Source organism: Cervus elaphus, chromosome 12 (assembly GCF_910594005.1).
Source record: "Cervus elaphus chromosome 12, mCerEla1.1, whole genome shotgun sequence".
In the NCBI taxonomy this organism is placed as follows: domain Eukaryota; kingdom Metazoa; phylum Chordata; class Mammalia; order Artiodactyla; family Cervidae; genus Cervus; species Cervus elaphus.
In genome coordinates, this window is record NC_057826.1 from 79,561,008 (window position 1) to 79,575,153 (window position 14,146).

General features: G+C 54.3%; 1 protein-coding gene across 2 annotated transcripts; it reads right to left on the bottom strand.

Moving 5' to 3' along the window:
- Nucleotides 1-1,896: 1,896 nt before the first annotated feature.
- On the bottom strand, nt 1,897-7,718 carry RABGGTA (Rab geranylgeranyltransferase subunit alpha). Of its 2 annotated transcripts, none has more exons than XM_043920684.1 (17): nt 7,576-7,718; nt 7,209-7,263; nt 6,929-7,039; nt 6,427-6,551; nt 6,049-6,236; nt 5,588-5,791; nt 5,215-5,298; nt 5,046-5,128; nt 4,856-4,957; nt 4,647-4,752; nt 4,497-4,548; nt 4,268-4,356; nt 4,064-4,152; nt 3,852-3,968; nt 3,113-3,226; nt 2,771-2,858; nt 1,897-2,111 (listed from the first exon to the last, which is right to left on the bottom strand). In XM_043920684.1, the coding sequence occupies exons 2-17, from the start codon at nt 7,209-7,211 to the stop codon at nt 1,963-1,965; spliced, it is 1,704 nt and encodes a 567-aa protein (XP_043776619.1). In that variant the 5' UTR covers nt 7,212-7,263; nt 7,576-7,718; the 3' UTR covers nt 1,897-1,962. The 2 variants fall into 2 exon arrangements, with proteins under 2 accessions (XP_043776619.1, XP_043776620.1); XM_043920685.1 differs by having other exon boundaries at nt 7,411-7,578.
- Nucleotides 7,719-14,146: the final 6,428 nt, after the last annotated feature.

The window sequence follows — 14,146 nt, forward strand, 5'->3', positions numbered from 1 at the left end:
TCTAGGACTCATCCAGCCCAGGGAGGTCCCTGGATCCCAAGTTGTTACAGACTGGTGACGTCAGCACCTGGCCCTCAGACTGGCTCCACCAGCCAGCCCTGGACCTGCCGGCTCTACCAGATCCTCTGACCCTGCCATCCACCTGTTCCTCCTTCTTCCTCTGGCTCTGCCAAGCCCCCAGTATGAGTGAGAGCTGCTCCCTGGGTCCCTCCACCTTTGGGATTAGGAAGGTCAGAGTGGAAGCTATCTTGTTTTCTAATCCTCACCCTTCCCCAACCCCCCAGGGGTTTGGAGGTGACTTTGGTCTTTGCTCTGAGGCTCAGGGGGGAATGAAGTCTCTCTCCACAGGCTGCAGAGTACCCCCTTCTTCCACTGAGACAAATGTCTGGTGAGCTGGAGGCCGGGGTTCTCAACTTGGAATTCTTCCTAGGAATCCTGACCAACCGGCTGCAGCCACCTGCCCAATTCCATCCCAACCCTGGGAGAAACACCACAGAGGCCACCGAGAGAACCCCAAGGCAAAGAGGAGGTCAGGCATCTTCTGGAAGGTTGGGACCCTGTTCTTGGGTTCTCTTCTCTCCATCCTGCCATTGTCCCAGCTCTGCCCATGGGACACTGAACAGAAGACAGTAAAAACAGGGAGGGCAAGGAGATACAAGGAAGCTGCCTGGAGGAGAGGCTGAGTTTGGTGATGCATGGGACAGGGAGGTGCCTTGGGGAGTGGGGACAGAGGCTCCAGGACCTGGCAGAGCCCTCCACACCCCCACGACCTTTTCCTGTCCAAGTCGAAGCTCCAGACCTGGCAGGGGGTGTCTAACCCCACCTCCAGCACATTCAAGAGCAGAAATCACACTAGCAGAAATCAAATTTCCAGGCAGGTATCAGGCAGGTCAGCCAAAGGGCTTCATGGAAGGCTGTTTGTGTTATCACTCTGGATACGGAAAGGGCAGGGAGGGCCCTGAGAGTCCAGTGTGTGTACATGTAGGCCCAGGTATTTTCTCAGGGAAACAGGAAAATGCCTTGTCACATTCTCTCCCTCTTGTTTCAATCAATCTTTCTGTTTCCCCACCCAGCCAGGTTTGAGTCAGGGCCCTCACCCCTGAGCCACTCCCCTTTCCTCCCGGGAGGCTCAAGTGCCCCAGGGCTTTCAGAGTCAGGACAAGGTACTTGTGTGTGTTGGAGGGGGGACCCTGGGAAAAGACACCATCTCAGTACTTCAGGAGCTAAGGCCAGGTTCTGCCCAATCCAGAAGCAAGAACATGAATCTAGAATCCCAGACCAAGTTGCAGAGACAGCTTGGCTCCAGCACTTGAGCTCAGCAACCTTGGGTGCATCTGAACATTAGTTTCCTCATCAGCACAATGGGCCTAATCATCTCGGCCCTGAGAGCTTGTGGGCATCAAGTGGGATCAAGTATTTTCAAGGGCTCTTTATCCTGGGCATGCTACTCATGGAGACTAATAGTGTTGTTATAAGAGAGTGGAACCAGGGCACTCTGACCCACACCTGCTGGGAACAGCTCTGGTGAAGGAGAGCCAGGGCAGACAAGGTATCTGGAAGGGGCACAGGTCACGGAAGAAACTTCTCTGAGCCCTTCTAGTTGGAGAGACTTCCAGGTGCTTTGTAGCCCCACTCCAACTAGAACCTGAACCCCAACCAGATGCCAGCCTGGAGCTTAGGCCCAGCTCAGCCCCAAAGCAGAAGGCAGACTCCAATCCAGCCGTGGCCCTGATTCTGCCCCCAACATGGAGGTTCTGCTTCTCCATGATAGGGACAAGCAAGACTGAGCATAAAACGGAAGCAGAGCCGGGGAGCCGACACATCTCTCTCCCTTTCTTGTCCAGAAAAGCAGTGGTGACAGCAATAATGGTGGTGGCGGGGGCAGCCTCGCAGCGCTCAGGGACCTCTTCATTGTTTATTCAGTTCCAATAAGTTAAAGGGCAAGGGTGGGGGCAGGGCCTCTTAGGTGAGGATGCTGCTAACAGAAGGCAGCAGCTCGGCCAGGTGCTCTGAGCTGCCCTCCGCCTGGCACAGCGGGTTGCCCTGCAGGTTAAGGAGGGTCAGCCTGGGGCAGGAGGCGAGAGGCTGGAGCATCGCAGGCTGCTGGAGGCCTTGGGCAGGAGTCAAGGAGTCAAGGAAAGCTGGTTCTCCAGATCCGCCTGCTCCTGAACACCTGTCACTGCAGAACGAGCACGCTACTGAGAGGCCCACTGGATGGGCCCCGCGGCCACTTCCCCGTAGGACACAGGGCTCCAGGCTGCAGACACCTGCCCCCGGGGGCCAGGCAGGAGGCGCAGGACCCTGACGGGATATGGTCCCAGAGAGGTGGTGGAAACTGTGGCCAAAGGGAAAGCCAGCCCCTGCTGCAGAGGCGCCCATGATTCATCAATGGCCAAGGGCTCCCGAGTGGAAATGCAGGCCAAAGCGTGCTTCAACTTCCAAGTTTTGAGAAGAATTGGAACTCTGGGTTTTTTAAAGAATATAAAACCTCCTGACTTTAAACATACGATGTGGTACCTAAGAACATCTGAAGGCGCCGGTTTGTGAACTCAGGTTTGAGGGAGTCACTTCCTTCCATCCTACAAAACTCTTACCAGTGAGAGTCAATGACAGCCTCATAGAGGGCCAGGCTATCCTCTCTTCTCAGCTTAGATGCCCAATGCCCTCTCCTCACGCCCAGGGGCATGCCCGCCCTGCCTCCTGGCCATCCCTTCCTGGTGTGGCACCGTGCCCTCCCTGCTGTCTGAATGGCACCCAGACAGAAGGATACGGTTGTTACACAGAACGAGCTCCTGCAACCGGGGCAGGTTGGTGACACCGTCCAGGGATTCGATTGCGTTATCATTGGCCTGCAGCACCTGGGAGCAGGGAAGACAAGGCAGGCAGGCAGCTGTCAGCATGGGACTGGTACAAGCCACCGGGGAGCCCAGGGTGATCAGTTTACAGGGCATGGAGGGGCTCCTGAGGTCAGGCTGCATGACAGAGGAGAATGCTGGGGTCCTCTGTGGGGGCTGGGAGGACCCGGGCATCTCTTAGTAGGGTGGGTAGACTTCTGAGGTGGAGGAAGGGGAAAGGGAAACCCAGGACGATGACAGAGGAGTGGGGGCTTTACCTCAAGGCAGCGCAGGGCAGCCAGGGCAGGCGGCAGGGATCTGAGACGATTGTGCGACAGGTCAAGGTGAGTGACCAAGAGCAGCTGCTCCAGATGGCAAAGTACCGTCAGATCCTGAGGAGGGGGACGAGATACCCAGCGAGGCCGGGGAGACAGCTCTCAGCCGTCATTCATCAGGCTTTCGCCCGGTGCGCCCCACACAGGCCCTGGGGGACCCCAGCTGAGGACAGGAGCGAGCAGCTGGGAAGCATACCTCACCACCCCTGGCAGTACATGCTCCAGATCAAGGACACGGGGGAGACAAAGGTGCTGGGGCTGGGGTGGCCTGTGGCGGGGCGGGTACACGGTGCTGGGATGAACACAGACACTAGCGGGAAGAGGGCCTGGGGAGCCCGGAGTTGGTTTGGTGGCAGCAAAGGTGGGCAGCAGCGACATGATAAAAATAATGTGTTGGGGAGACCGATTAGGAACGACTACAGAGGAAAAACAGAGTCAGGAGTTTGTCAGAAATCTCTGAGAGCTATTCAGCGGTTAGGTGTTGGGGTCTGCCCCAGGGAGAGAAGCATAGATGAGCCAAGGAAGAAATGTCCAGAAGGGCATGTGAGATGGACGGCAAAGCGGGGGACGGTGGGTGTCTTGGCTGCGGCCTGGGGAGCAGATACAGACGCTGCCAGGTCCTGAGGAAGAGGGAGGCGGGCCAGCGGGGTGGGGGAGGGGAAGGCGCACGCGCACACCCTACCTTGTGAGCCAGGTGCAGCACGCGGACCTCCGCGTACTCCATCTTGAGCACGCTGTTCTCCAGCAGGAACTTGCTGCGCAGGTCATCGAGGTACGCTGCCCTCATTGGGTCCACAGCCTGGCAGGGAGAGGAGGGCACAGGGACTGTGTGTCAGCTGCCCGCCCCCTGCGTGCTGGGCTGCCCCCGTGCCAATTCCCGCAGACCCAACCTGCCTTGAGGGTTTGGAAGTACTGCAGGGTCTCCTTCTCATACTGCAGGGGGTCCAGCGCCCTCATCAGCAAGATGATGGTGAGCAGGCACCCTGGGGAGAGGGCGGGGAAGAGGACGGCAGGTCTCACCTGGATCCTCCTGGCGAGGAGCCTGTCTAGGATGGGCCCTCCTTAGAGGAGCAGGAGCTCAGGGGAATCGGGCCTCACATTTATTCTCAGGCTCCAGCTCCTGCAGCTCCTTACAGGATTCCAGCTCCGACTGCAGCACCGTGGACTTCTCCACCGACAGCTCACACCTGAGGGGGGCCAGGGTGGGGGAGCGGTGCCGGTCATCCCCAGGAGCCAGTCTGAGACATCTGCTTGAGCCCTCCGCACCCCACCCAGCTGCCCAGAGTGCAGAGCCCTGCTCCTGCGTGCGCCTCCCTGTGCTCATCACCTGAAGAGCTGCTCATCCGTGGCGGAGTCCCGGCACCAGCCCTCTTGGCGGCCTGAGAGACAGAGCAGGGGTAGCAGAGGACACCCGTGACAGGAAGACAGGGATGGGAGGGGGGCTGCTGCAAAGGGTGGCGGCTGCAGGCTGGCTCACCTTTTAAGAGCACACACTCCTTCTGGGCATCGCCTGCCGTCCAAACGACACGAAACGTATGCTGGGGCAACTGGTCGTTGAGGGAGGTGGCGGGCAGGTCACAGAGCTGGGAGCACAGGGTTATGAGAAAGCCCAGGCTGCACCACTTTTCTGACTGTCCCACCCCAGCCCTGTCCCAGCCCCGACTCCGCCCACCAACCCCGGGATACCCAGACATGGCTAGGCCGGTTCCTGCCCTCTGGGGTCCTCCACTCCACAGCCAGGGGTGACTCATCAACCATGAGCAGCAAGGTCTCCGCGCCCGAGCCCACCTGGTGCAGGGGACAGAGACAGACCATCACTCCAACGGCACCAGGCCCACCATCCACGGTACCCTTCAGCCAAGGCTTCGGGACTCACGAGGAGGGGCCGAGAGAAGGAGACGGTCAGGCAAGCCTCATCCCGGCTCACGTGCAGGCAGCGCAGGGCATCCTGGGGATCAGCTGTGGGAAGAAACAGTCTCAGGTCGCCTTAAATATCCTTCCACTCCTTCTTGGCTCCAATCCCCCACCTCTTCCCTACTGTTCACCTCGTCCCAGGAGCCAGCGATGGTAGAACCAGGCACTCTGATCATTGGGGTCAGTGAAGAAAGCGTTCTGCACCAGCTCCAGCTCTGCAGGGGCCAAGGAGGCATGGGGCTTTGGTTAGGACCCTTCTGGGCTCCTGTCTACCCCCACAGACTGCCCTCTCCTTGGAGGACTTCCTGCCTTCAGCTTGACTTCTATGCCAGCCTTACCCAGGGGCCAAGTGGACACTTGGGCTCCCTGCAGCCAGGGGCTGGATCTTATGCATCCCCAGAGCCAGGCGCTTTCCCGAGTGGTAGGTTCAGGAGCAGGCCTAGGCATCAGGGTCAGAAGGGCAGCACGACAAAGTCCTCTCGAGCACACCCTGACCCTGCTCACCTTTGAGCAGCACATCCTCAGGGAGGCGCCCCTGGGGTCCACAGTCCGGCTGAGGGTGCAGCTGGGGCAAGAGGCAGGAGCGGTAATGCCAGGAGGAGTAGTTGGAGAAGTTTCGGGTGATGAGGCTGTCAGTGAAGGCAAGCTCCTCTGCAGGGGGCACAGCTGCCTGTGCAGCCACAAACCGCCGGTAGTCCCAGCAGTGAACTGGGGGGATAGGCAGACAGCACATCTCAGAAGCAGGGCAAGAAGAGCTGCCTGGCTGGGACCCTGGCATCCCCTTGAAGACCCCAAGAAACACCTCTGTGCCCTCCATGGAGGACACATTTGGCCTCATCATCCCTTGTGTCATCAGCTCAGTGAGCCCATCCTGGCCATCCCTCCCAACTCTGGACCTTACTGAGGCCCTAGTACCAGGACACGAGGCAGGTGTAAGCTGGGGGACAGAATCTGCAGGAACGTACAGTTCCGCTCGTCAACCTCGAGGAAGCGGGCACACAACTCCAGCTCCCGGGCCCAGTTGGGCTCTGGCAGGCGGCCCAGCAGCCAGCAGCGGTGGTGCCAGGTACCATAAGACTTGGGGTTCACCCTCAGGCAGCTCTCCAGGAAGCCCAGTTCTGCCTTCACCAAAGCGGCCAACTCCTCAGAGGACCTGTGCCCAGAGGAATGGGGTCAGGGCCCTCCAACACCCAATCTCAGTTCACCCCTGACTTTCTGCACCCAGCCCTCCACTGCCCTCTGCCTATGCCCCTGGCTGCCCTATTCTTCTTCCACCCCTGGACCCAGGCCGGGCAGGGCCAGAGGGAGTGGCCATCTTCCTTGGGCCCTAAACCCCTACATACTTCTGGACCTCCAGCTGCTGGAGCACCTCTCGTCGACAGTTCCAGAGGGTGGCAAAGTCAGGGTTGGCTCCCAGAATCTGGCTTGTCAGTTCCAGCACTGACTCATCCAGCTCTCCAGCCTGGCGCTGAGAGGATAGATAGCAGGATCAGGGATCACATCACTCTTCTGCTACAGAGCTCCATAACATAAATAGAACTACTGAATGTTCTGTGAATGCCACGCTTTACTACAAGTACTATACAAAGCACTTGATGGGATAATATGTAATCTTGCAATCACTGATTTTCACAATAGCCTTATGCAGTAAGTGCAACCCTTAGCCCTGTTTTACAGATGGGCAAATTGAGGTCGAAAGAGATTCAGTAGCTTGCCTAAGGACACACAGCTAGTAAGTGATAGAATAGATGTGGATCCAAGCAACCTGACTCTAAGGCGCAGTTCTTGGCCAAGTGCTATGCTGAGGGAGCCACGGTGAGAGGGGACTACCTCTGAGGGCCCCACCTTCTGGAAGACAGTCTGGGTGGCTGCCTGGTATAGCTTCAGCTTCTGTTCCCGCTCTAGTCTTTTGGCTTCCGCTTGCTCTTCCGATGTCTTCACCTTCAGGCGCCCGTGCTATAGGGATGGGCGGGTTGCAAGAGTGCAGGCTGACTTGCTGGGGCAGACCCACCGGAACCACCCCTGCGGAGCCCCAGGTTTATATCGGGCAACGGAGGCAAGCCCACGCCGGACAAGGGCAAGGGCATGAGCATGCGGAGGTAGGGCGCTGGGCTCGGGTTCTCACCATGGTGCTGGCTCAGATTCAGGGCAGGGGAAGGGTCCAGTGGTGCCCGCAAAACCTGGCGAAAGACATGTCAATCATGGGAGTCCCGCCCCTTGGAGCCCCGCCCCTCCTGTCCCCAGGAAGCCGTGAGCAAGCCCGGGCAGAGACCCCTGGGGTGTTAAGGGGTCCCGGGACAGACACTGCAAGTCCAGGAGGAACCCACCCGAACTGGACTTGCACACGTGCGGCCCTGCCTACAGCCCGATCCGCCGGGACCGGGGCTGAGTTGGGGCACTTAGGTGATGGGGACCACTCCGCTCCCAGAGGTTGCCGCTACCCGCCCGCCCCACGGCTCCCAAGCACTGCTGCCCCCCGCGGGCGGACCCACCTGGGCCGGGAGGAGGCGAGCGGGACGCGGAGCTGCGGCGCCCGCCACCGAGTCGGAGCGCTGGCTAGAGCGGCGTCACGCCCTGGCTTCTCCGAGGCGCAGCTCCCTCTGCAGGCCTGGGGAGGGGCTTGCGGGAGAGCCGACCGACTCCGGAAGCGCCTGCGCAAGATCCCTGCGCGCTCTGTTCGAAAACGCCAAGTCCCTGTTAGCCTTCTGGTGTGTGAGACTCTGATGAGTCTCTGATGAGCTCCGGAAAGCAGCGCGGGGTGCAGTTCCCAGCCAGCTGCTCAAACTGCGTTTCAGTTGGAAAGATTTCTCCGACAGCGGAAACCCACCCTTTCATCGCGGGAGTGACCTCACTCTGGCTGCACTGGCCGCCTCTTAGTTGCCAGACCTAACATGAAGTTTCCTGTCCTTATCTTCGTTGACCTCTGCAGTGTTTGACGCTACTGACTTTCCTTGACTTGACACCGTGTTCTGGCCTCTCCTGCAGTTTCGCCCCTGTCTTCTCGTCTGTTCACGCTGTTTTCCCCTAAATGTTGTTGATCTCCTTTCCTCACGCCTTTCTTCACACCCTGCTCCAGGAAGAATGTTTGTTCACAGATCCAAGCCTTCAACTGCTTGGAGTTGGAGCTCCTCAGAGCTCAGTCCTGAGTCCACAGACCTCCTGGCCCACACTTTCTCTGAGTGACTACATCCACAGTCTTGGTTTTAATTGCTACCTGTACGCTAATGGCCCTCAAACTTGTATCTCCAGTCCACATGTCTTGTGAACTGTAATAATGGAAAAGACACACACATATTCATAAGTCTATTAGGTATCACCTGGGTGTCCAAGAGACACCTGGAACTCCAGAAGTCAAAAAGTATCATTGTCTCCTCTCCTTCCAGTCTAACCTTTGGCCTTCATGTTACCTATATCAGTGGATGGCCTCCGCACTTTTCCATGATATCTCATAAATACCCTCTCCATTCCCACTGTGCTAAGAATTTCAGTTCATTTATTCCAGAGATAGTTGAAAGTCTTTTCAATGTCCCCTCATTTTCACCCTGTCACCCCTTTATCTCTGTGTTGCTGAGTCACCCTTTCTGAAATGCAGATTCGATCGTGATGTGTCTCTGCCAAAAACCCTTCCATGAAGCTTTTTGGGAAAGACTCTGAATCTCTCAGGGTCAGCACATCAGGCTTTTTGGCATTTGGGCCCTGCTTATCCCTATGGCCTCATGTTCTGCCTCTATGAAAAACTCTTCATTTCAGCTGATAGACTTGGGGTTTCCCAAGCATGTTAACCTGCTCCCTCTTTCTTACTCTCCTCCACACCTCTTCCTTTGCCAGAATAACTCCTGTTCACCTTTAAAATTTAACTCAAGTGTCACCTCCAGGAAGCTTTCCAAAATACCTCAGTCTGTCAATGATAACCCTTATTCCTCTGTCCTACTGTGAAGTCTTGATGTGTATGCTAGCTTCTCCTAGCAGATTCAAAGTTCCCGGAGGAGAGGAACAACATTTTTTTGATCCTCCTTCTCCAATACCTTGTCCCGATTTTCAGTGGTTATTAGATAGTTATTTGAATGAATAGAACACTACATAGTGAGGACTGGCTTGGCTCGGCCTAATGGTCAGTGCTGTACACATTTAGGGATCTGAGAGATTGTGAGGCCTGGACCAGCTCAGGAAGGTTTCCTGGTGGAAGCTTCATGGGTTCAGAGTGGTCACTGATTGTGTATGTGTGAGTGTGATGTATTTGTGAGAAGTATGTGTCCATGTGGCATATATATGTTTATAAGACACATCTGGGTAAGAAAATATGGCTTTAAATTCTTTATATTGCTTCCCCACCTTTCTTAGGCCCTGGAAATGTGTGTAATGTGTCCACTGTCTATTCTGTCCTGACAAGTCACAGGGAAAGAGACACTTGTCCTGGCCTTCTCTGCTTGCAGTCACCTTCCTCACTGGGACTGCAGTCACAAGCACTGTGTCAAGGGCTTTGCACACACTCAGGATTACATGTGGGAGGCAGTAAAGAGAGTGCTTAGGAACAGGGGCTCTGGGGTCCAGCTGCCTAGGTGCAAATTCTGGCCTTGCCATTTATTAGCTATGTGACCTGGGCAAGATACTTAATATCTGTGTTGAGCTTCTACTGTGTCTCAGTATTTAAAACTGAAGCACAGGGAAAATAATGTTACCTACCTGCTAGTGTTGAGTGAAAATTAAATGTAAAAGTCTATGTAAAGTGGTTAGGACAGTGCCTGAACAGTACTGAGTAAGGACAGTACTGGGTAAGGTAAATGATCATAGTCGTAATTTTTCCTTTTTGGCTGGGCTGGGTGTTCATTGCAGTGTGCGGGGACTTCTCTCTACTAGTGGCATGTAGGTTTAGTTGCCCCACAAGGGCTATCTTAGTTCCCTGACTGAGGATCAAACCCGTGTCCCCTGCATTGGCAGGCAGATTCTTAACCATTGGACCACCAGGGAAGTTCTAGTAATTTTCTGATTTTCTTAACAAATATGCCAGGAAATAGAGGCTCAGAGAGAAAGGCTAAGTAACTTGCTAAGTGTCACCCATGTAGTAAGTGGTCAGAGGAACATAGGTCTGATCTGGCCCAATCCTCTCTCCACCTCACCAGCTACATTTTTGTTTTGTTGGTTGAGGTTTTTGCTCACTGTCTATTCTTGCTTCCTACTCTATAACCACTCACATGTACAACCGGGTATCTGGGAAGACAGCCCACAGGTACAGATGTGACAGGTGCAATCTTACATCATAGTCGCAAAGGGTGGAGAAGACGGGGTGGAGGAAGGCTGCAGGAGGCATGAAATATTTTTTCGTGATTAGCAATCCTGAAACTGGGAGGTTTGCGTCAAGCAGACTTAAGGGAGGAAGTGAGTCTTAAATCTGCTTCCAAGAAGGTGGGGCCTGGTTTTGGAAAGAGGACAGGAAGGGCATTTCAAGCACATGTTATGACAGGAAGGTGGGTGAGAGATAGCCAAACAGACTTAGCTGGCTGGCAGAGACTGAACCAGGTGCCTGTGGAGATAAGAGCAGTGGAGCCAAGACAAGCCTCTTGCTTTAAGGCAAAAGGATGTGTCAGGAGTTATATTTGGCCTCCTGTGTGGGATAAGTGGGAAGCAGGCAGGTGTCTGAGGCCACAGTCTGAATGATGCTTGAGGAAGGGACTTTACTCCCTTCTGTGCAGAGAAAAGAGCAAGAATAACCAAGTACTGACTGGGCCCAGACATCCTATTTGAGGCACTCACCACCTGTTATGATTGCACAGTGAGGACCCATGCATACAGTGGGCTCCCACAGAGGTTAAGCTGCTTGCCTAAGGTCACACAGCTGGAGGAAACCAAGTGCCCCTACACCGAGCTTATGATTAATCTAACTCAAATTTTATTCCCTTTCTTGCACCCTCTGATCTCAATCCTGTGCTAACAACAACAATCAACCAGTCAGATGACTAAAATTGCTGTTGTCAATAACAGAAGAGGGCAGTGTGGGTGCAGGCAGGAATTCCACCCAGTAGGGAATGGGGACCACGGGAGGCAGAGTTGAGAGACCCACCAACAAACTCTAGTAGAGGCGTGTGAGGGCCTGACTGGGGCTGTGGGGCGAAGAATCCTCACTGGGGAGTGAGGAAAACATAGACTCTGAAGAGAGGTTCTGTGACCTTGAAGCCAATATTAATATCAACTAACTTCTTTACAACCAGGATGAGAAGAAACTGAGATTCTGCCCAAGGTCTCACAGTTTGTAAGTAATAAAGCCTGGTCTCACGTTGAAAGTCAGGGTGCCCTTCAGAGGACAACTGAAATCACCCTTTATATACACACAATAAAGTTTTGTCCTTCTCTAAAACATACTGACCAACCAACCAACTTTGGCTATCTGATTTCAGGAGACACCTTACTTTCCCTCTGTCTAGCTTGTCCACTGTGCTCTGCTGCGCCCAACGAACATCCAGGGTGTGGGGATGTGAAGCATTGCAAGACCTGGGAAGCTGGGGTGGGTGTGCTGGAGAGCCAGGTTGGGAGGGAGTTCTACTGTGAGGAACTCAGAACTGATGGTCTAAATCTTCTTGAGGCCATAGTTCTGCAGGGTATCAAGCGAGCAGTGGTTAGATGTTTGGGTGGGGGCACCCTAGGCACTTGAGGGGAAATCAAATACTGGGAAGTCTGGGCTAAGCTCCTCTGTCCATGCAATTCTCCAGGCAAGAATACTGGAGCGGGTTGCCATCTCCTCTTCCAAGGGATCTTTCTGACCCAGGGATTGAACTGGCATCATCTCTTACATCTCCTGCATTAGCAGCCAGGTTTTTTTTTGTTTTGTTCTGTTTTTTACCATCAGCACCACTTGGGAAGCCCAGGGATCAGCTTAAGTCGCAGTAAAGGAGTTGCAAGGGGGAAGAGCTGAGCCTGCCACCTGCCACCCTGAAGGAAGGGCAGAGTTGAAGCTTCCCTACGCAGGAGCAGAAGTGCCCACTTCCTATCTCTTGCAACATGGAAGCTTCTCTCCCTCAGCTTCTTGACCTTCTCTCTAACCTCGACCACCACCAGAACAGGATGTCAGAACTGGAGAGGGCTCGATGGATCATCTGGCCCCTGCTTATTTCCCAGCAGCCCTCACACACTTGGTGACATGAAAGCACATACATTTGGTGGCAGCCAGGGCTGGAAACCAGGTTTCCCAGTGATTATCACAGAGGTTCTGCAGGGATCAGCTCCCTCTCGGGATATGTTTAGGGACAAGATGGTTAACTGTGGTAGGATGATAGGATAGTAGATATAACTGGTAGGGATTTCATCTCCAAATAATGGTGGTTAATGTGTGTTTGTCAGCTTAGAGGGAAGTCTCTACTGGTGGTGGCACTTTTCAGTGACATGCTGGCTGAGCACACTGCCATTCTCAAGAACTGAAGGCTGCTAACATGTAGTTGGGAGCAATGCTGGATGATGGAATCCAGATCTAAACTTAATTTGAGGGTCCAGATTTGACCAGATGGCATCGAATGGGGACAGAGGTACAGTCTGGTTCTTTGGTCCTCAAACCATCCTCTGCACAAGGGCATGATGTGTGGGTGATGGAATGACACCAGTGGGCATACAGGGTGATTCTGGTTGGGACAGGGTTGGTAAGAGCCAGCACCTTGCCAGAAGTACTGGCCTGACTTTGAGCGGCATGAAGAGAGCTTTAGGACCCAGAATGGGGGTGCAGAGGCCCCAGATCTATGATGGTCAGACCCTGTTGGGAGTGTGTGGTCCATTTTAAGAGGGACAGGGACAAACAGTGAGGTCCAGAGGGAGAAATTAAGATAGTGAGAACAGGCCATGATCAGAAAGAGGACATGGGAATATCAAACTGGGGGAGAAGACTCAAGGGGCAGATGATCTTCAAACTCTAAGGGCTTCTAGTTGGAACAGAAGCCACATTGATTCTGTTAATCTTGAGAGCAAAGAACAAAGACCAGTGAATGTATATACACTTGTTATGGGGGCAGACTTTCTTACAATTAAAGCTGTCCAAAGATAGAATGGGCCTAAATAAGTGGTGGTGAATTCATCATCATGGAAGAGGGGGATAACCAAATGTGTGCTGGTCAACAATTTTGTGAAAATGGGGTAGAGAACATTCGAGGCCTAGAATGTTCTCCAAAGTTATGAAGGAATCTGACTCTTGGGATGGCCCAGAGGGCTAGAATGACTCAAAGTCCAAAAAGATCCTTTATATTCACCACCTCCCCAAGGTTCTGGGGTCCTGCGTACTTTATCTGAGTGCTACAGTTTTTTTCTCTCCTCTCTGCTCTTCAGTTCCATCTGCCAGGTTGGGGAAATTCCTCGATGACCAGTGGTGTCACCAGATACCCATAACTGGAGAAGAAGAGGGAATAGATTGGCCAGTGAGAGGGAAGGGCAGGGTGCCAAGGCTGGGCCCCAAAGACAGAAGGGCTCCAGAGGGAAAGTCCCCATCTAGAGCATCCTATTTCCCCCAGGGCGTGGCAGGTGCTGACTCAGGTTGGCAGATCTAGGGGAAGAGATGAAGGGAAAGCAACCAGGAAATGCAATTGAAAAGCTGGAAAAACTTCTTGAGCCAGAACTAGTCTCTGTTACAAGAGCCAGGTACTGCATGGTGGCTGGTGAAGACGAGAACCTTGCCTTAAAATTGCCCAGAGTGTGGTGAGGCTGGGAATGTGGCCAAGAAACTCACTGCCTGGCAGAGCTTGAATGACAACCACCAGTGCACAACTCGAGGGTATGCCTTGGGTTTGGGGCATATACAATGTGAGTGGTGCCAAGAAGTAGTAGCCCTGAGGTTCTATGCCTGCATGAGAAACAGAATCCTTGGAACAAGGTGAGGCTGTGGGGTGCTCTGGCTGGTAGATGAGAACAGGGGACAGAGGAGAGTCCCAGGAAGGAGGAGCTGCTTGCTTTGGGGAGGATCCAGCCCTTACCTCTTCCCTGTCCATGCCTTTGTTCAACAGACAGTGACTGGGCGCCCCAGCCCTGGACGCCATGGTAGGCATCAAGGCCAAATGGGTGCATGGAGCTTATGGTCCTGAGCAGGGCTGTCCC

Bases quoted from the DNA above. Each gene is read 5' to 3' on its own strand.
- RABGGTA (XM_043920684.1), bottom strand. The intron at 6,552-6,928 runs GTGGGGCCCTCA...CTATCCTCTCAG, and splicing joins CCCAGACTGTCTTCCAGAAG to CGCCAGGCTGGAGAGCTGGA. The intron at 5,129-5,214 runs GTGAACAGTAGG...TTCTTCCCACAG, and splicing joins TCGCTGGCTCCTGGGACGAG to CTGATCCCCAGGATGCCCTG.